General features: G+C 56.2%; 2 protein-coding genes and 1 pseudogene across 5 annotated transcripts; 2 read left to right on the top strand and 1 right to left on the bottom strand.

The window, feature by feature from the left end:
* The first annotated feature begins 4,154 nt into the window (after positions 1–4,154).
* Positions 4,155–8,658, top strand: PRSS21 (serine protease 21). 4 transcript variants are annotated; one of them, XM_016929202.2, is made up of 6 exons: positions 4,155–4,266; positions 4,364–4,390; positions 4,734–4,899; positions 5,610–5,902; positions 7,894–8,048; positions 8,305–8,658. In XM_016929202.2, the coding sequence occupies exons 1-6, from the start codon at positions 4,203–4,205 to the stop codon at positions 8,542–8,544; spliced, it is 945 nt and encodes a 314-aa protein (XP_016784691.1). In that variant the 5' UTR covers positions 4,155–4,202; the 3' UTR covers positions 8,545–8,658. The 4 variants fall into 4 exon arrangements, with proteins under 4 accessions (XP_016784691.1, XP_016784692.1, XP_016784689.2 ...); XM_016929203.3 differs by having other exon boundaries at positions 4,157–4,266; positions 5,616–5,902; XM_016929200.2 differs by lacking the exons at positions 4,155–4,266; positions 4,364–4,390 and having other exon boundaries at positions 4,416–4,899.
* A 934-nt stretch (positions 8,659–9,592) lies between these two features.
* On the bottom strand, positions 9,593–9,933 carry LOC107968769 (eukaryotic translation initiation factor 1-like; annotated as a pseudogene).
* A 6,894-nt stretch (positions 9,934–16,827) lies between these two features.
* Positions 16,828–19,184, top strand: ZG16B (zymogen granule protein 16B). The gene is made up of 4 exons (XM_016929204.4): positions 16,828–17,239; positions 17,326–17,404; positions 17,605–17,707; positions 18,707–19,184. Exons 1-4 carry the CDS (start codon positions 17,159–17,161, stop codon positions 19,068–19,070), a joined length of 627 nt encoding a protein of 208 aa, XP_016784693.3. The 5' UTR covers positions 16,828–17,158; the 3' UTR covers positions 19,071–19,184.
* Positions 19,185–21,100: the final 1,916 nt, after the last annotated feature.

Genomic DNA, 21,100 nt, shown 5'->3' on the forward strand with positions numbered 1-21,100 from the left:
TTGAGAGACCAGGGCAGAAGGATCGCTGGAGGCCAGGAGTTCAAGACCAGCCTGGATAACATTTTGCTCTACAAAAAATTTAAAATAAAAATGGGCCGGGCGCGGTGGCTCATGCCTGTAATCCCAGCACTTTGGGAGGCCGAGGTGGGCAGATCACAAGGTCAGGAGTTCGAGACCAGCCTGGCCAACATAGTGAAACCCCATCTCTACTAAAAATACAAAAATTAGCTGGACGTGGTGGCACACGCCTATAGTCCTAGCTACTCAGGAGGCTGAGGCAGGAGAATCACTTGAACTCGGGAGGCAGAGGCTGCAGCGAGCCGAGATCGCCCCACTGCACATTAGCCCGGGCAACAGTGAGACTTAGTCTCAAAAATAAAATAAAATAAAATAAAATAAAAATAAAAACGTAGCTGGGTGTGGTGGCCTGCACCTGGGGTCCCAGCTACTTGGGAGGATGAGGTAAGAGGATCACATTGAGCCTGGGATGCTGAGGCTGCAGAGAGCCAAGATCTCACCACTGCCCTCCAGCCTGACCAATAGAGGGAGACCCTGTCTCAAAAAATACAACAAAATAAAATAAAATAAAGAAAAAAAGAAAAAGGAAGGAAATTGTGACACGTATAGCGATATGGATGAGCCATGAAGACACTGTGCTCAGTGAAATAAGCCAGTCACAAAAAACGAACCCCGTATGATTTCACACATATGAAGTACTTAGAGCAGCCAAAAGCGTAGGGACAGAAAGCAAGACAGAAGTTGCCAGAGACTGATAGGGCGGGAGCAGAGCCTCACTTTAGTTTTGGCACCTGGCTCTGGTTGTGACGCCTGCACCGTCTCCCTGGAGGGGCTGGTCAGAGCTGGGCTCCCACTGACTGATGTGCCAAGGTGAGGCCCCCACTGTACTTCTGCTCCCACCCTTCTGCACCACCCGCCCAGCTCCCACCCCTCTGCTCCCACCCCTCCGCACCACCCACCCAGCTCCCACCCCTCTGTACCACCCGTCCAGCACTCCTCTGACTTTCAGGGGCAGCAAGGGCCAGGCACAGGGAGTGGGCAGCGGAGTCCCTCTCAGGAGGAGCCTCCTTCAGGGAGGTGGAGGTGGAAGAGGCCAAGCCCTTGGCCAGCACAGCTCTCAGAGGCAGGAGCTTGGAGGTGCCACAAAGCGGGCTGTGTTCTCGCGCTAGCCCAGCCTAAGGGCACCTTTCCATGTTTTGTTTTGTTTTGTTTTGTTTTGTTTTCACATGGACTCTCGCCCTCTCACCCAGGCTGGAGTGCAATGGTGCGATCTCGGCTCACCGCAACCTCTGCCTCCCAGGTTCAAATGATTTTTCTGCCTCAGCCTCCAGAGTAGCTGAGATTACAGGTGCCCACCACCATGCCCAGCTATTTTTTGTACTTTTAGTAGAGACAGGATTTCACCATGTTGGCCAGGCTGGTCTCGAACTCCTGAACTTGTGATCCATCCGTCTCGGCCTCCCAAAGTGCTGGGATTACAGGCTTGAGCCACGGCACCCGACCTGTCTTTCCATGTTTTGCTGGCAGTTCAGGGGCCTTTTTTCTAACTCCAGGCTGACAGGGTTTGGCGCCCAGAAGGAGAGTCACTTGGGCCAGGACTCCAGAAGCACCAGCTGAGGTTGAGGGGACTTGGTGGAAGGGATAGTTAGCAGCCTGGCCAGAGGGGTGCCAGGACTCACCCAAATGCACACTGGAGGGGATGTTCAGACGGCACGAGAACGGGGATCACACATGCTCGTTCACACACGTGCACTTGAAGATGCATGCACACACATACACCCAGACACACACACCCGCCCAGCCTCTCCTGCACGCAGGGGGCATGCACACACGAGGACACTCCTCCTCACCTGCATGCCTGACCTGGGGAAGAAGCCCACCTGGTGGGAGGCAGCCCCCTCCCACCCTCCATCTGCCATGGCCCAAGTGCTGGCCCCGAGCCCATGCTCAGGGAGACTCAACACAGGCCCTTTGTCCCTTGGGATCAGGGCTCCCAAGAGAGGGATTTACTGAGCATTTATTTCCTGCCCGGGGCACGCCCCAGTCCTCATTCTGCCAGGAGAAGGGAACAATGAGGCCTTCTCCTGCCCGCAGAGGTGGCTCCGGGCCGGCTGGCCCTTATGTGTCAGGAGTCGGGTTAGGGCCACAAGTCCCTGTCCTCCCTGCCCGCCAGGTGTGGGGCTTGGGAAGACCCCTCTGTGGCACTGCAGCCTGAGGCACAGCAGACAAGAGAGTCTCCATCTGCAGCCCATGCAGCAGCCAGGGCCTCCCTGCAGCCCCCGGGCCAGGCTTGGCCTCTGCGGGAAGCCCCCAGCCTCACTGGAGGCAAGAACCTGAGTCCCTGGCTCAGATCTCCGGGTAGGACTGGCCTGACTGAGACCCTGGGCAAAACCAGGAGCTGACACCTCCTAGGGGCCTCAGCGGATCCCTGAGACTCAGGAACCAGAGGGAACGTCCTGCTGGCTGGGAGAGGGGCAGGATCAGAAGCCCAGGGACCTTTGCCCCAACCCCAGCAGGCCAAGGCCAGGCTGTGCATGTGACTTGTCCTTGAGCAGCTGCTGCTGGGGAAGGAGGCCCTGAGGGAAGGCACCGCAGCCTTGTGCTCCTGAAACCCGAAGCTCCCACACGCCCGCTGCGCCCTCATTGAGTTCCCCCGTTGGTACCACGCTCTGTGCTAAGCATTTTATCTGTACTTTCCCCAAAGAAACTTAATACTTTTTTGGGAAACCAGAACGCCTAACCACACATTTTGCCTAATCTTTCATGTAATTAACCTTCCATTAGTGCAAGTGTTGAAAGTAGAATACGCTATTCCCAAGTTTCAAGTTGAGGGAGGCGGGATTCCCGGGTTCTGGTTGTACATTCCCATTTTCACTGATCTGTTCAGTGGTCAATGGATTCTTGGGTTGCTTTCATGTCAGCTACTGTGAATAATCCTGCTATGAACATGGGTATGCAAATATCTCTTGAAGGCTGGGCGGGGTGGCTCACACCTTCACCCTGGCACTTTGGGAGGCCGCAGAGGGCAGATCACCTGAGGTCAGAAGTTCAAGACCAGCCTGGCCAACATGGCAAAACCCCATCTCTACTAAAAATACAAAAATTAGCTAAGCATGGTGGCAGGTGCCTCTAATCCCAGCTACTCTGGAGGCTGAGACAGGAGAATCACTTGAACCCAGGAGGCAGATGTTGCAGTGAGCCAAGATCGCACCACTGCACTCCAGCCTGAGCGATAGAGCAAGACTCCGTCTCAAAAACAAACAAAACTAAACCCCCCCAAAAAACCAAAAACAAATATCTCTTGAAGACCTTCCTTTCAGTTCTTTTGGGTGTATACTCAGAAGTGGAATTGCAGCTGGGCGCGGTGGCTCATGCCTGTAATCCCAGCACTTTGAGAGGCTGAGGTGGGTGGATTACCTGAGGTCAGGAGTTGGAGACCAGCCTGGTTAACATGGCGAAACCCCGTCTGTACTAAAAATACAAAAATGAGCCAGGTGTGCTGGCACGCGCCTGTAACCCCAGCTACTTGGGAGGCTGAGGCAGGAGAATTGCTTGAACCCGGGAGGTGGAGGTTGCAGTGAGCTGGGATCACGCCAATGCACTCCAGCCTAGGCGACAAGAGCGAAACTCCATCTCAAAAAAAAAAAAAAAAAAAAAATTGTCCCAGAGAAGTGAAGAGAGCCCAGTGGGAGCCCGCAGTGGGGACAGCCTGGGCAGAGACTTGGGGAGATCCCCATTCTGGGTGGAACGGGCCGAGGACCACTGTTTTCCCAAGAAAGTCCCATGAAGGAGCAGCCATGCCTCTAGGCCCCACCCGGCCTTCAGGGGGTCCCCAGGCTTTAAGGGGACTCCTGGCTCAGGGCCAGGCCCTTGGTGCTGGAGGAGGTTGTAGGTGGAGGACGGGGGCACCAAGAGGGCAGCCAGGACCCCTGGGCTGCAGACAAGAAAGGGACTGTGGGGTCCACCGGGTCTGGGCCACATCAAGAAGTGTGGTTGAAGACCCGCCCCTAGGAGCTGAAAGCCAGGGCGCTGCCAGGCATGAGAGGCCCCAAACAGCCCTTGGGCCCAGGAGGGTGAAGCTGGGAGTAGAGGGCAGAGCTCCCACCCCGCCCCGCCCCCAGGGGGCGCCCCGGGCCCGGCGCGAGAGGAGGCAGAGGGGGCGTCAGGCCGCGGGAGAGGAGGCCATGGGCGCGCGCGGGGCGCTGCTGCTGGCGCTGCTGCTGGCTCGGGCTGGACTCAGGAAGCCGGGTGAGCTCGGGGCGCTGCTGGCGGGACGGGGAGGCGCGGGTGCGGTGGGGAGGACGGGAGGTGGAGGCCGCGGGGAGTCACTTCTTGTCTCCCGCAGAGTCGCAGGAGGCGGCGCCGTTATCAGGTAGGGCGCCCAGGACGCGCGACTCCTGCCAGGGCCGTTGGGCCGAGGTGGACGGGGGGCGGTGAGGGGGTAGGGGGGGCCTTTACTGCTCCCTCGCCCCCGCCCCCGGGATCGAGAACACTGTTGGCGTGGAAAGTCACTAACGGGCGCTGGAGGGGGATGGGCGGGCCCTGCAGAGCACGTGGGAGGATCTCCAGTGTCACCTCCTTCCTGCTGCACACACGCGAGGGGACCCTGGGTGGACAAAAACGTGCTTTCCCGGACTGGGTTGAAGGGGAGAAAGGGAGAGGTTGGGCTTGGGGGGCTGCCTCCCGCGGCTCAGCAGTTCCTCTGACCATCCGAGGACCATGCGGCCAACGGGTCATCACGTCGCGCATCGTGGGTGGAGAGGACGCCGAACTCGGGCGTTGGCCGTGGCAGGGGAGCCTGCGCCTGTGGGATTCCCACGTATGCGGAGCGAGCCTGCTCAGCCACCGCTGGGCACTCACGGCGGCGCACTGCTTTGAAACGTGAGTGGGGGTGCGAACGGAGGGGTGCGGGGACGGGCAGGAACAGGGCTGGGGGGAGTGCCACCGAACTTTACCTATGGTCTGATGCCAGACTTGGGCGTGAATGTTGTGCGTGGATGCGGCCTGGTGTTCTCCTGAGCCCCACGCTGTGCTGCAGCCGGTTACACCCACTCCAGTTCCCTTTGGGTCTCCTGGAGGGAACCCTGTTCAGGTTATTCCAGAATGTTCTTCCAGAACATTTACACACACTTTTGGGTATTCTCTCCCTTTTTCTTTCAACCCAAAGTTCACCACTGACCATCCCACCCTCATCCCCCCTCCTGGTGGATGGTGCGGTACAGTGTGGGGCACTGAGCCAAGGCCAGCACCCCCGGGCCGCTGTGTGGACTCCATCCTGCCAATCCCACATTGGCGTGGTGCATCTGCCCATTCCTCCTTGGGCTGCATGGGGGTGCCCCTGGAGGCCTTGGCTCAATGCAAGGCTCCTTGGGACAGCTCTGGGAGGTGACAAGACCCCACCATCCTGCTGCAGGAGCAGGTCCTAGGACTTTGGTTGTGGTCTGTCTGGGCTCCTTCATTTCTGCAGGGGACCCTGGGTGTTAGCAAGTAGCAGCAACACCACAGTCTCCCCTCCTGGACTGGACCCCAGTTGTGCTCAGGTAGCCAGCCCTCCGTCCAGGGCCCCTGACTGCTCTCTTCTCTTCTGCCAGCTATAGTGACCTTAGTGATCCCTCCGGGTGGATGGTCCAGTTTGGCCAGCTGACTTCCATGCCATCCTTCTGGAGCCTGCAGGCCTACTACACCCGTTACTTCGTGTCGAATATCTATCTGAGCCCTCGCTACCTGGGGAATTCACCCTATGACATTGCCTTGGTGAAGCTGTCTGCACCTGTCGCCTACACTAAACACATCCAGCCCATCTGTCTCCAGGCCTCCACATTTGAGTTTGAGAACCGGACAGACTGCTGGGTGACTGGCTGGGGGTACATCAAAGAGGATGAGGGTGAGGCTGGGGACAGGCGGGTCAGGGAGGAACTGTCTTTGTTCACCTGTTCCCCTGCATAGGCACAATAGCCCCCTGCTTGGTCTGGGGGTGCAGGCTATGCCCCTCTTGCTTGCAGTCTCTCCTCACCTGCCAGGGCAGGGACCAAACACCCAGTTGTCTCCCTTCCAGGGGCTGTGGGGGCCAGAAGGAGAGTGTGAGAGGGAGGCCAGTTTGGCGCAGGCCTGTGGGTGGTGCGGTGGTGGAGGGGTTCTGGAGGGCTTGGCGACATAAACCTCATACTTGGATTTATTCCTGCATCTTTCCACCTCCCCCAGTGCTCACCAATGCCCCAGGCATCAGGCTTCTGGGCTGCCTCTCCATGCCTCCCACACCCACCCTAGCTCTGGCCGATTCTCCTGCAGCACTGAGCCCATTCCTCTCCCCAGAAACTTCCAAGCCATGCTCAACCGCAGCTCCCACGGAAACCCCTCTGGGGGTTCCTCTGGTGGGCCTGCCCTGGCACCTGCGTGTCCCCCAACACACATGCCCTGAAAGAAGTGGGCCCAGCATCCGGAGGAGCCCCGGCAGCCCCAGACTGGGCGTGTTCCCTGTATCAGGAATCCCTTCCCTCTGCTCCCCTGTCTGGCCCGTCCCTGCGTCATCCCACAACATTAGTAACAATAACAAACGTGGTTCCTTGAGCACACGCTGTGTGCCTGGCACTGTTCTAGCCATGGGGGCCCAGCAGTGAGCCAGGCGCGGCCTCTCCTCCTGCTGGAGCTCACCTAGGAATGAAGTTGGTAACGTTTTTATACCCATCTTACAGATGAGAAAACTGAGAGGGTTATGGAAATTGCCAAGAACTAGTAAATGGAGAAGTCAGGGCCCCTTGCCTTAGAGAGGGTAAGGGATGTCCCCAAGTCACACCCCGGCAGTTGGAAGCGGGAGTGGGGAACTCAGCACTGGAGCCGCCTCCCTCTGGAGGAGGGATCCTTTGCCTTCCCTGAGAAGGACCCTTGCTGCAAACACGAGTGGATATGAGCCAGGGGCACGGCCAGGCTGCCTCTGCCACCCTCTCTCCCCAGCCCAGGGTAGACAGGTCACACCAACCCCAGGCTGTGCCTCAACTCACAGTGCCGGGGAGGCAGGGGGCAGGCACTTCTGGAGCCCCCTGCCTGGTGTGCACCTTTGCTGTGCCCTGCGCGGGCTGGGAGGCCTTGGGCAAAGCTGTTCATCTTACAGTGCCTCAGTTTCCTCCCCTGTGAAATAGGGGAATGATGGTGCCACATCAGAGGCTAGTTCCCAGGTTGTTAGTCCCGAGGGCTTAGGAGAGGCCCCGCTGACGGGAAGCGCTGCCTGCAGGTTGGGTCTCATTGTCTTTTGTCATCCTCTGCAGGACAAGGTGCTGGCTGGCACTCTGAGGCAGGAACTGGACAGGTGTGGGTTCCTGTCAGGCTCTGAGACTTCCCCAGTGCCTTGCCGGGGGTCAGCGGAGCAATATCCCCCTGACTCTCCTTATCTGGGAGTAGGTCCTGATGACTGCTGCCTCCCAGGGGTGCTGGGGGTCCCTAAGAGTGCTGCAACAAGCTTGTGTCCAGGCCTGGAAAGCGCCCAGCTGCTACTGAGGCCAGGGCTGCAGCCAGGCTGCCCCTCCCCCAGGTCTGGCTTTGGATGCTCATCTGAACACCGTCTCAGCTGCCTTCGCCCCTCCCTCGGCTCCTTTTGGCTGAGGAATCTCTCCATGGGTGCAGGCAGGGCCATTGTTGCCATTCTACAGATAGGGAAAGTGCAGCTGGGGGAGCTCTGACAGCCTGTCCCTCCCCAGGGCCTTCTGTGATGCTGCTGAGGGCCTCTGTTGTGCTGGGGTCTGGGTTGGAGCTGGGGGTAATGGAGATGAACCTGCCAGGCACAGTGGGTGCCCCAGGGCCCCCACCCCCGCAGCCTATGCCATCCCTCCATAGAGGGGCCTCAGGTTGCTGTCTCTCTCCTTCCCACTATCGTCCGCACAGCACTGCCATCTCCCCACACCCTCCAGGAAGTTCAGGTCGCCATCATAAACAACTCTATGTGCAACCACCTCTTCCTCAAGTACAGTTTCCGCAAGGACATCTTTGGAGACATGGTTTGTGCCGGCAATGCCCAAGGCGGGAAGGATGCCTGCTTCGTGAGTGTCCCTGCCACCACTCCCAGCCCAGGAAAGCATCCTGTGTCCCTGTGCCTTATTTGACCCTCATGCCAACCCCGGGAGGTGGAGACCGTTGCCCCACTCTGCAGATGCAGAAACGGAGGCTTGGCTGCTGCCAGGGGGAGGAGGAGGATGTGCACCCAGTCTACCCAGCCCCATAGCCCTTCCCACTCTCAGCCCCTCCCCTGCCCCACTCACTCTGCCCCAGGCTGACCTCAGCCCCGCTGCTCCCCAGGGTGACTCAGGTGGACCCTTGGCCTGTAACAAGAATGGACTGTGGTATCAGATTGGAGTCGTGAGCTGGGGAGTGGGCTGTGGTCGGCCCAATCGGCCCGGTGTCTACGCCAATATCAGCCACCACTTTGAGTGGATCCAGAAGCTGATGGCCCAGAGTGGCATGTCCCAGCCAGACCCCTCCTGGCCGCTACTCTTTTTCCCTCTTCTCTGGGCTCTCCCACTCCTGGGGCCGGTCTGAGCCTACCTGAGCCCATGCAGCCTGGGGCCACTGCCAAGTCAGGCCCTGGTTCTCTTCTGTCTTGTTTGGTAATAAACACATTCCAGTTGATGCCTTGCAGGGCATTCTTCAAAAGCGGTGGCTTCATGGACAGCTCATTCTCTCTTGTGCAGACAGCCTGTCTGTGCCCCTGGCTCACACCCACATCTGTTCTGCACCATAGAACCATCTGGTTATTTCGATCAGAAAGAGAATTGTGTGTTGCCCAGGCTGGTCTTGAACGCCTAGGGTGGTCTCGATCCTCCCGCCTCACCCTCCTGAGTAGCTGAAATTATAGACGCACATCATGCTCAGCAATGGAACAGGAGTAGTTCCAGGGTGCCAGGAGCTGGGAAGCCTGGAGTGGGGGTGTGTGCATTGGAGGAAACAATCCTGACATCCCTCACCCCACAAGGATCCAGCACAGAAACGCCAGACATCCTGATCTTACTATGGTTCCCCCAAGGCTGACCTAGGACCAGGACATGGGTGCAGGTAGTTTATCTGGGAGGGGATTGCAGGAAATGGGGAAACCGAGGCAGGGAAGGAAGGAACGCCAATGAGCTTACACAAACATAGAGGGTACCATTCTAGGCAACTGGGGTGCAATCCTGTGGGGGCCTCAGCGTTGGCCCACTGAGGACAAGGACACCAGGGTGGGCGTTTCTCTCTTGACCACTCCCCCCACCATGTTGAGAATAGTTCTGGGGCACGGGATGCCTCAGAGCTGGGGCAGCCCCGAGGTGAGGCTCTGAGCACCCAGAGAGTAGGCAATAATGGTTCCCTTTGTGGGACTCCAGCTGGCTCCATGTTCGAAAATCATGGTCCTCCCTTAGCCATGTTTTTATTTTTTTATTTTTATTTTTGCAGTTTATTGCATGAAGGAATTACACTCGTTCAAGTTAAAAGCAGACCCCAAATGGTTACATTAGACAAACTGTGAGGTTTTAAAACGTGTAACAAGGGAAAGAAGGGAAATTCTACTCATTACAGGGAAATCCTCACTTAAGTTTCAGTAAGCCACAAGTAGTTAAAACCCTTGAACCATCAGCTGATCGTCCTTAGCCAGCCCCACCTCTACAAGGAACTGGCATATGTTCTTGCGCTGGTCACCCTGTAGCTGAATGACTTCTCCATATTCTGGATGCTCAATTACCGTCCCATTGCAGGGAAATTTCCTCTTAAATGCCTTCACTAGTTGCTTTTTATTGTAATCCTTAGTGATCGCTTAGACAGTACTAAGGGTTTTCCTGTCATTTCTCTGTTAAATTCTCGCATGGATGTATTCCTCAGTGCCTGCAGGGAGCAGGTCATCACTCTTACTTAAATCAGCAAAGGGGTGGAAGAGTGGAGATTCTGGACAGTGGACATACGAGATGATTCCTTTTCCTCAGTGGAAACGGGCAAAACTCGGGCCAAGGCGCCAACAGCCACGGATTTCCAGCCAGAAAAACAACACCCCAGAGATCCTGTAACATTACGAAGGCTTTGGAATGTCATATTTAAATTGTTTATAGATCAGTTTTATCATCTACCTGTAGACTATATTGGACCCTAAATTCTAAGTTCCTCCAATCCAGTTTTCTCCTACAGAATTATTAAAACTGGAAGCTGCTCTTTCATAAATGCCCTGCGAGCTAAAACAAAACAACTTAACATAAATATCAAGGGACAAGTATTGTGCCTGATGTGTGGACCGCACAGAGTTCACCAACCATCCAAGGCCATAACCAGAGACATTTTAACTGCAAAATTGCCGGCTTCATACTGCAGCTTTTCCCAAGACCATCAAAACGAGATTCTGTATCATGGTGGTCCACTTACCTCTCTTAATGCGCACCTTTCTCCCTTGACAGGATAATGTGTAGTTAAAATTTTACAGCCAGTACTGCTTTGGGTAACTTAACAGAACTGGACCCAAAAACATGCTTCACTCCACCTAGTGGGTAACTTCGGCGATATCGCTAACACAACTTGTTCAGATTGTACTAGTGGTCCCTTTTATAGAGTTGGCCCTGTTTTCTGCTTTATTTCAACCCAGTCATGAAATGCTACTTAATGGCTACAATAGCTTTCAGCCAGTTTGCCTGTCATCCTTTTTTTTTTTTTTTTTTTGAGACAGAGTCTCACTCTGTCACCCAGGCTGGAGTGCAATGGCACGATCTCAGCTCACTGCAACCTCCGCCTCCCTGGTTCAAGCAATTATCCTGCCTCAGCCTCCTGAGTAGCTGGGAGTGCCACCATGCCTAGCTACTTTTGTAATTTTTAGTAGAGACGGGGTTTCACTATGTTGGCCAGGCTGGTCTCAAACTCCTGACCTCTCGATCCACCCGCCTCGGCCTCCCAAAGTGCTAGGATTACAGGCGTGAACCACCATACCTGGCCTAGTTTTTTGTTTGCTTCTCGTTTGTTTGTTTGTTTGCTTTTGTTTTTTTAAGACATAGGGTCTCGCTTTGGCACCTAGACTGGAGCCAGTGCAGTGACGTGATCCTAGCTCACTGCAACTTTGAAGTCCTGGGCTCCTTCCACCTCAGTCTTCTGAGTAGCTGGGTCTACAGGCCCACACTACCACCACCAGCTAAGTTGTTTAAAGTTATTTTTTGTAGAGACAAGTTCTCACTTTGTTGTCCAGGCTGGTCTCACGTGGGCAGTTAGCCCCAGACCTCCTGCCAGATGCCCCAGCCCAGCCAGGTAGTCCGGAATACATAAATATTTTTTAAACCTGTGAATATACACTTCAAGATGTGTGATTTCGTTGTATGCAAATTGTGCTTCAAACTGGGAAAAGCCCAACCCCCCAACAGTCTAGTTAATGATACGCATGTGGAAGTCCCTGAGGGTAAGTGAACTGAGGTCTGCACCTGATGTCTGAGGAAAGAAGATGAACCAATGAGTGGACGGAGGGTCCGACACATGGACAAATGCAGTGACACCCACACCGGAGAATGCTGAGGACTGGAGAGGCAGGGATTGCGCGGGTGTCGCTGTCACCTTTTACTCTCCAGTATGTCTGAATTTGGGTGGTAAATGTAGGGGAAATGTCTGTTGACTTTGTCCTTGGAGGACAGCTCCCCAGGGCCCATCCTCAGCTTCTGCCATCTTGGTCCATCTGGACCGTCCATCCTCGAGTCTGGAAAATTTCAGGCCCTCCACATGGCTTGCTGTGGGGGCTGCAGTCAGGAACTGGCCTCCCGGACCAGCGACGCCCCCCACAGGGCTACTCCCTCTGCGGCCTCCCAGGGAGGACTCAACCACTCTTGGGAAGGAGATGAGCAACTGACTCAAACCAGTCTGAGGCTGTTCCAGTGCCTGACACCATCGAGGGCCTCGTCCGGGCCGGTCCTCGTGTATTAGTCCATTCTCACGCTGCTAATAAAGACATACCTGAGATTGGGTATTTTAGAAAGGAAAGAGGTTTAATTGACTCACAGTTCAGCGTGGCTGGGGAGGCCTCAGGAAACTTACTATTAGGGCAGAAAGGGAAGCAAACACATCCTTCTTCACATGGTGGCAGCAAGGAGAAGTGCCAAGCAAAAGGGGGAAAATCTCTGTATAAAACCATCAGATCTCGTGAGAATTCACTCTCTATCACGAGAACAGCAGCATAGGGGTAACTCACTGCCCACGACTCAATTACCTCCCACCAGGTCCCTCCCACAACATGTGGGAATGATGGGAACTACAATTTAAGATGAGATTTGGGCGGGGACACAGCCAAACCGTATCACCTTAATAAGACGGACTCGTTTCCCCCCAGCAGACGGCTGGCGGCCGCACACATTGTCTCGCTCCTCCCTCCCAACAGCCTCAGCTGCTGGGGTGTGCTAGAGGCTTATCTACTGATAGAGAAACCGAGGCTGGGAGTGGCTGCGGGAGGTGCAGTCAGGAACAGGGTCGGAGTGCGGCGCCGGGCCAGGCCGCTCAGGTCCCTTATCACAGAATCTACCGGGGCAGGTGCGAAGGCTGAGCCCAACATCCTTCCTCCATTCACAGGACAGGGCCCGAGCAAGTCAGCTGGAGCACAGCCACGGAGGTGGACAGGGTCAGCCCCCGTGGGGCACTTCCTGGCCCCCAGGAGAGGAGGTCAGGAGAGTGGGGCGAGCCCCAGGTTCTAAGCAGGTGCCTGCCTCAGGAGAGAGTCAGGGGGATGCTAACCAGGTACTGTGGCTGTCTCTGTCTCCCCAAAGTACATATGTGGAAGCTCTAAGCATATGTGTCAAGAGGTGGGACCTTTGAAAGTAATTAGGGTTAGATGAGGTCAAGAGCACAGGACCTCCCGTGATGGGTTAAGGCCCTTATAAGAAAAGGAGACCAGGGCTCTCCTCTTCGCCCCTCCCCAGATAAGGGGACACAGTGAGAAGATGGGAGTCTGCTCGCCAGGAAGGAGCCCTCACCAGCAGCCGCATCACTCAGCACCTTGATCCTGGACTTCCAGCCTCCAGAGCTGTGAGAAACAAACCTCTATCATCTACCAGCCGTCCACGGCGTGGGATTTGTGTTACAGCAGCCTGAGCTGACCCAGACGCCAAGGAGCAACACACGTACCAGGGTAGGCTGGAGAAACCAGAACCCGGGAATCCCGCCTCCCTCAACTTGAAACTTGGGAATAGTGTATTGTCTTTTCAACACTTGCACTAGTAGAAGGTTAATTACATGAAAGATTAGGCAAAATGTATGGCTATGTGTCCTGGTTTTCCAATACAAGTATTGAGTTTCTCTGGGGAAAGTGCAGATAAAATGCTTAGTGGAGGCTGGGCGCTGTGGCTTATGCCTGTAATCCCAGCACTTTGGGAGGCCGAGGCAGGCAGGCAGATCCCAAGGTCAGGAGTTTGAGACCGGCCTGGCCAATATGATGAAACCCCGTCTCTACTAAATATACAAAAATTAGCCAGGCGTGGTGGTGGGTGCCTGTAATCCCAGCTACTCAGGAGGCTGAGGCAGGGGAATTGCTTGAACCCGGGAGGTGGAGGTTGCAGTGAGCCGAGATCGAGCCACTTGCACTCCAGCCTGGGCAACAGAGACAGACCTCGTCTCTAAAAAAAAAAAAATGCTTAGCACAGGCGTGGCACCAACGGGAACTCAGTGAGTGTGCCGCGGGCATGCGGGAGCTGTGGTTTCAGGAGCAGAAGGCTGCGGTGCCTTCCCTCAGGGCCTCTTTCCGCAGCAGCAGCCGCTCAAGGGCAAGTCCACGGGCACAGCCCAGCTTCGGCCTGGTGGGACTGGGGCAGAGGCCCCTGGGCTTCTGATCCTGCCCCTCCCCCAGCCAGCAGGACCTTCCTTCTGGTTCCTGAGTCCCAGGGAGCCGCCAAGGCCCTGGGAGGAAACAGCTCCTGACTTTGCTCAGAGTCTCAGTCAGGACAGTCCTACCCAGAGATCCAAGCCAGGGACTCGTGTTCCTGCCTCCAGTGAGGCTGGGGGCTTCCCACAGAGGCTCAGCCTGGCCCCCAGGCCACAGGAAGGCCCCGCCAACTGAGTGGGTGCAGATGGAGACCCTCTTGTCTGCTGTGCCTCAGGCTGCAGAGCCACAGAGGGGTCTTCCCAAGCCCCACACCTGGAGGGCAGGGAGGACAGGGACTTGTGGCCCTAACCCGACTCCTGACACACAAGGGCCAGCCGGCCCGGGGCCACCTCTGCAGGCAGGAGAAGGCCTCATTGTTCCCTTCTCCTGGCAGAATGAGGACTGGGGCGTGCCCCGGGCAGGAAATAAATGCTCAGTAAATCCCTCTCTTGGGAGCCCTGATCCCAAGGGACAAAGGGCCTGTGTTGAGTCTCCCTGAGCACGGGCTCGGGGCCAGCACTTGGGCCATGGCAGATGGAGGGTGGGAGGGGGGTGCCTCCCACCAGGTGGGCTTCTTCCCCAGGTCAGGCATGCAGGTGAGGAGGAGTGTCCTCGTGTGTGCATGCCCCCCGAGTGCAGGAGAGGCTGGGCGGGTGTGTGTGTCTGGGTGCATGTGTGTGCATCCATCTTCAAGTGCACATGTGTGAACAAGTACGTGTGATCCCCGTGTTCGCGCCATCTGAACATCCCCTCCAGTGTGCACTCTCTTCCTCCAAGTCCCCCCAACCCCAGCTGGTGCTTCTGGAGTCCTGGCTCAGACGACTTTCCGTCTGGGCATCAAACCCTGCCAGCCTGGAGTTAGAAAGAAGGCCCCTGAACTGCCAGCAAAACATGGAAAGGCGCCCTCAGGCTGGGCTGGGGCAAGAACACAGCCCCTTTGTGCCACATCTGAGCTCCTGCCTCTGACAGCTGTGCTGGCCAAGGGCTTGGCCTTTTCCACCTCCACCTCCCTGAAGAAGGCTCCTCCTGAGAGGGGCTCCGCTGACCCTCCCCTGGCCTGGGCTCTGCTTCCCCCGAAATCAGAGGAGCGCTTGAGTGGGTGCAGAGAGGTGCAATTGGGGCCTCACCTTGAAACACTAGTCAGTGGGAACCCAGCCCTGACCAGCCCCTCCAGGGAGATGGTGCAGGTGCCAGAAGAAGGGCCAGGTGCCAAGGCTAATGTGCTGCTCTGCTCCTGCCCCGTCAGGGCTGGGGTGTCACGGGGAGCACCCTTCCTGACTCTGCCATCCAGCACCATGGACAGGGCTTTGGTGGTTCTTTGGGAATAGGTATCAACCAGGGGTGGGTGGACGTTTTGTGTGAAGGGCCAGATGGTACAATTTTAGGTTCAGGGGCTGCAGGTCTCTGTCACAGCCGTGTGAGCTTCTGTGCAAGCATGAAGACAGCCACAGGCCACATGCCAATGAGCGCACGGCGGCTGTGGACCAGTGACGCTTGACTTATGAACTGGAGCATGGGAATTTCAAAGAATTTTCATGGACCACAAGACATCGTTCTTTTGAATGTTTCCTAAGAATATTAACATGTAGGAAGCATTCTTTGCTCATGGGCAAGGCAGAAACAGGAGGTGGTTGGCTGGGCCCTAGTTTGCCACCCCTGGCGCAGGCACCTGGTTCAAGTCGTGAAAGTCCTGCTCCTCCCGCAGCCCCTGCCCACCCTCATCCCGATGAGACCGGCGTCCCCGTTCCTGGTGAGCCAGCACTTCCAGAGCCAGTCTGTGCATGCACAAAGCCCTTCTTTGCACCCATCTTCCTGGGAAGCATGTGGGGTCCACACACACTGGTCTTGCAGCCTGTTTCCCTGGGGGATGGGTGTGCAGTGTGAGTGTCCCCCACCCTTTCCGCCCAAGTTTTCCACAGCCAGGGATCCACCACCCGGGCTCTCGGCATCTCCAGGTGGATGCGCCCATGATTTCTCAGCTTTTGCTCTTTCCAAAAATTAGCGTTGTACACTCTCCCCCAAGGCATAAAGTCTAAGGCTCAGGGCAACCAGCCCTGGGGGCCTCCCCTCCAGGGAGGCCCTCACAGCACCCTCAGGGGGAGGTTCTGTTGTTATCCACAGAACAGAGGCCCAGAGAGGTGAAGCAAGTGCCCGCAGATCCCAGCCCCGCTACGTCAGGAAGCCCTGGATCCTGTGTTGGTGATCACAGCCCTGTGGCTGTTCCCAGCGGTCACAGGCCCTGAGGAGTTTCAGTCCCTGGAACACACACAAGAGGTGTCCTGAGGACACGCATGGAACTGCGCTTGAGCTGCAATCTGTCCCCTAGTTCCCGCCTCACTTGGGCATCCGACGGCCTTTATCTCTTCTCCCCTGATCCTTATCCGACACCCCAACTCTTCTGCAGACTCCAGTTCCTTCCCAATGCCGTGGGTCCTTCAGGGTCCTTGGGATGAGACATCTCCGAACACGAGCTTTTCTCAGCTGGCGTCTGAGGGTGATGGTGTTCTGCCCACAGGCATCCACCTGCACAGGCCTCCCTGACAAGAGGGGCTGAGGGGGAAAGGAGTGAGACAGAAAACCAGCAGGGCCCCCGGGGACCGAGCCCTGGAGAAGCGCCAGTTCCCGCCCAGATGAGGGCCGACACCTCGGAAGGACCGGCCTGGGGGGTCGCCCTCCCCAGGCCCTCTGCCTCCCATCGTGGCATGGACTGCACCTTTGGTGTCCTTCCCTCCCATGGCCTCTGAGTCCCTGAACACTGGCTCATACCTGCTTCACCCAGATACCGCACAGAGGAGAGACCCGGGCAGCCTCTAAGGGCAGTGCCTTGAGGGCCGGTGCCTCGTGCACCTGCTGCACAGGGCCCAGGACACACAGGGCTGGGCGGTCCATTCAGGCTCTCTCAGGGCCCGCGTCGAGCTCGGCCTGGGGCCCAGGAAGCCTGCCAGGCACCAGATGCTGCCTGAGTCTGAAGGAGGCCCTGACTCCAGGTCGCCCACGGCAGGAGTGGGCCCCGCAGAGCTTCTGTGGACCCTTGACCCGCCACCCTCAGGTGGAAGCCATCAGGCTGAGCTGGATAAGCCAGCCTCTCCCCACCTCTGCCATTCAAGTCAGTGCCATTGCTGACTGGAGAGATCCCAGAGATAACTGTGAAATGCCTGTCACTGTTCTCAGCTTTGTTTATGTAGGCTGCAGAGCCAAGAGAGCAAATACTGCACATCCGGGAGCCTCCCCAAGGCCGGCCCTGGGCCTTCCCCCAGGAAGAGCCCCACGGCCAGCTCCTTCCTGTTCCCCTGGTGGCCCCTCGCTCCTTCCTTCTGGATGGGGGCCCAGGGGGCCCAGGAGAGTATAAAGGTGATGTGGAGGGTGCCCGGCACAACCAGACGCCCAGTCACAGGCGAGGTAAGGTGCTTGGCTCCATGGGTGGGGCCCGGCAAGGTCACACTGGCCCTTGCTTTGGAGTCAGGAGGCCTCTCTTCTTCCCACAGAGCCCTGGGATGCACCAGCCAGAGGCCATGCTGCTGCTGCTCACGCTTGCCCTCCTGGGGGGCCCCACCTGGGCTGGGAGTAAGTCAGCGGGGTCTGCCCTCAATCTCCCCTGCCTCCCTCCAGGAGAGCCAGGGACTCACCTGGCCCTTGTCCCAGACTAACTCTGGTCACAGAACCATCCTGTCTGCCTGGAGGGGCGGGGTCCCCTGTTCTGGCAGAGTTCACCCCCATATCACCGTGTGGGGATTTTCTTCCCTTTGGGTCTTTCTTTTCTTCAGAGATGTATGGCCCTGGAGGAGGCAAGTATTTCAGCACCACTGAAGACTACGACCATGAAATCACAGGGCTGCGGGTGTCTGTAGGTCTTCTCCTGGTGAAAAGGTGAGTAGGGCTATGGTCATGGCCCCAGCGCCATGTCCCCTCCCATCCCACAGTTTCAGGAACTCAGGGCAGGGGGTAAGCACCTGTGGCCACTTTTGCCACACATGCCTGGCTGCTGCCAATGCTTCCTGGCTCCCGCTGATGCTTCCTGGCTGGAGCGGAGATGGTCAGACCGTCCTCCCTACCTTCTCCCTTCAACCCAAGCTCAACTCAGCCAAAAATGGCCTCTCTGTCCCCATGCCTGATAGGAAAGTCAGGGGAAAGTCTGTCCGATTACTGTCAAAGAAGACAGGAGGTAAGGGTCAGAGTGGACCACTGACTGAATATGAGTCGCAGAAGTGTTAGAGGCAGAAATCCAGGGCCATTTCCTTAATATCGAGGTGTCTCTGCTGGAGGTCTGGGATGGATTTTTGCCCTGCATTTAGAAGTTCTGGGGTCCTGGGAGAGGGGAGAGAAGCCCAACAGCAGAGGAGACAGAGTGTGGGTGGGGCGAGCCGGAGGGGTGCATCCTGGGAGAGCACCAGGGTGAGGGAGGGGTGAAGATGAGCCCCGTCAGGGAAGCGCTGGCGAGTGTGGGAAGTCACCTGCCCCTCGGCCTGTGAGCTGCTCTGCTTGGAGTGACTAAGGCTCGGGAGGTCCAGGCTCGGCCAGAGGCAGCTCATATGTGGGCCACAGTGACGGCAGCTGGTGCCTTCTGGGTCACGGAGACCTGGCACTGCACGCAGCTCTCCTCACCAGGATCTCAGTGACTCCTCCCAAAAGTCACACCCACTTTGCAGATGGGGAAACTGAGTCCAGAGAGGCTGGGTAACGAGCTCAAGATCACAGGGCCCAAAAGTGGTAGAATCAGGGTTGGTGACCAGTGAGTCTGTGTCAGGGACCCAAAGTCTGATGGTGCTGGACTCTCTGCATCCTGGGAAGGAGGATGGGGGCGCTGAGGACTCGGGATGTGCTGGGCCATCCCAGATCTGGACGTCCAAAGCTTTGCCTCTCTCCCAGTGTCCAGGTGAAACTTGGAGACTCCTGGGACGTGAAACTGGGAGCCTTAGGTGGGAATACCCAGGAAGTCACCCTGCAGCCAGGCGAATACATCACAAAAGTCTTTGTCGCCTTCCAAGCTTTCCTCCGGGGTATGCTCATGTACACCAGCAAGGACCGCTATTTCTATTTTGGGAAGCTTGATGGCCAGATCTCCTCTGCCTACCCCAGCCAAGAGGGGCAGGTGCTGGTGGGCATCTATGGCCAGTATCAACTCCTTGGCATCAAGAGCATTGGCTTTGAATGGAATTATCCACTAGAGGAGCCGACCACTGAGCCACCAGTTAATCTCACATACTCAACAAACTCACCCGTGGGTCGCTAGGGTGGGGTATGGGGCCATCCGAGCTGAGGCCATCTGGGTGGTGGTGGCTGATGGTACTGGAGTAACTGAGTCGGGACGCTGAATCTGAATCCACCAATAAATAAAGCTTCTGCAGAATCAGTGCATCCAGGATTGGTCCTTGGATCTGGGGTACAACCAAAGCCTTCCCTGCTCCTTGGAGACGAAGTCCCTAGTGCTGCAGCCCAGTGAACTGAGATGAGGGGTAGGGCAAAGGTGACTCTGCCGAGGACAGAAAGAGAGCAGCACCACCCCCTCAGAGGTGCTGTGGATCTCTGTGCCAGTCCCACAATCTTTGAAGAGTCAGGCTTCAAGGCCGCCACTCCCCACTGTCCCTCACCCCAGGCCCACCCAGCGGACCTCTGCTGGCCACCCAGTCCCGGGATTCTCTGAGTGCTCAAGGGGCCTCAGGGAAGCCACTCACTCATCCATTCACTCAGCAAACATTTGCCAAGGCCGTGTCCTCACCAGGCTCCCCTGGCACTGGGGGTATAAAGAAGAGGCCAGGTTTCAGCTGAGTGCGTATACACTGTGGTGGGGGCTGGTGCAGAGGCAGATAGTGGCAGTTCACTTTGCCATCTGCATGGATGGGGACACATGCAGGTCATTGTGTGTAGGCACCTGCCCAGAGGTGAGGTGAGAGGGATGTGCTTCAGGGAAGTCTTCCTAGAGGAGGCAATGTCTGAGCTAAGTCTTAAAGAATGAAGGACAATTGGCCAAGTGGAGACAAGGGGAGGAGGGCATTACAGGTTGAGGGCTCAACATGAGCAAAGGCAGGAGATGCAGATGGATGGGGTAATTTGTCACAGTAGCAACAGGAAATCAGTACAAGCCCTGGACCTGGCCCATTCTTCATGTCCCCTTCCCAAGCCTCCAAGCCCACATGGGCACTTGCCAAGATCAGAGCTCCAGGGGCCTCCAGGGACGGGGTTTTCAGTCCTTTCGGACCATGATCCACAGAGAGAAATTGATCCTACTTGAGACACAGGAAGCAACACATGTAATGCAACAGCCAAGCACCCAGCGATCATCTAATGCAACAGCCAAACACCCAGCGATCATCTAATGCAACAGCCAAACACCCAGTGATCATCTAATGCAACAGCCAAACATCCAGTGATCATCTAATGCAACAGCCAAACACCCAGCGATCATCTAATGCAACAGCCAAACACCCAGCAATCATCTAATGCAACAGCCAAACACCCAGTGATCATCTAATGCAACAGCCAAACAGACAAGTGATCATCTAATGCAACAGCCAAACACCCAGCAATCATCTAATGCAACAGCCAAACAGACAAGTGATCATCTAATGCAACAGCCAAACACCCAGCGATCATCTAATGCAACAGCCAAACACCCAGTAATCATCTAATGCAACAGCCAAACACCCAGCGATCATCTAATGCAACAGCCAAACGCCCAGTGATCATCTAATGCAACAGCCAGTCAGTGATCACGGGAAGGGCCAGGTCCTATTTCAGGGGCTCCACCCAAAGTCCCCACCCACAACAATTGAAGGACAGGACTTCAATTATCCTCATTTGCAAAATGAGGAAACAGAGGAACTGAGAGCAAAGTGACTTGTCCCACACAGCCGTTAGAGGTAGAGTTGGAGGTCCACCTTGAGGTGACCAAGCTGCAAAGTCTGGCCACTGAACACCAGACCTAGGCAAAGATTTCCCAACCCAGTTTCATCTTTCTGCATGAAATACACACAGACGTTTTTTCTCTTCTCTACTTTTATTTTTATTTAATTTTAAATGCTGGTTGAGAGCCACTTCTTAACCTGGGGTCTGTGGACAAAAATCAGAAATCAAAATTCAGAGAATCCATGAACTGGGATGGGGGGGAAATTACCTCTTTTTTTTTTATTGCCCTTGACTGAAAATTTCATGTTTCCTTCGGGTATGAATGTGACCTCACATGCAACACCCATGAAATGACCACATCAAATACTGTTGTCACAGACACCTTGAAATTTACAGCCGTCACCACTTCAAAATTAT

The sequence above is a fragment of the Pan troglodytes genome, chromosome 18 (assembly GCF_028858775.2).
Source record: "Pan troglodytes isolate AG18354 chromosome 18, NHGRI_mPanTro3-v2.0_pri, whole genome shotgun sequence".
NCBI lineage: Eukaryota > Metazoa > Chordata > Mammalia > Primates > Hominidae > Pan > Pan troglodytes.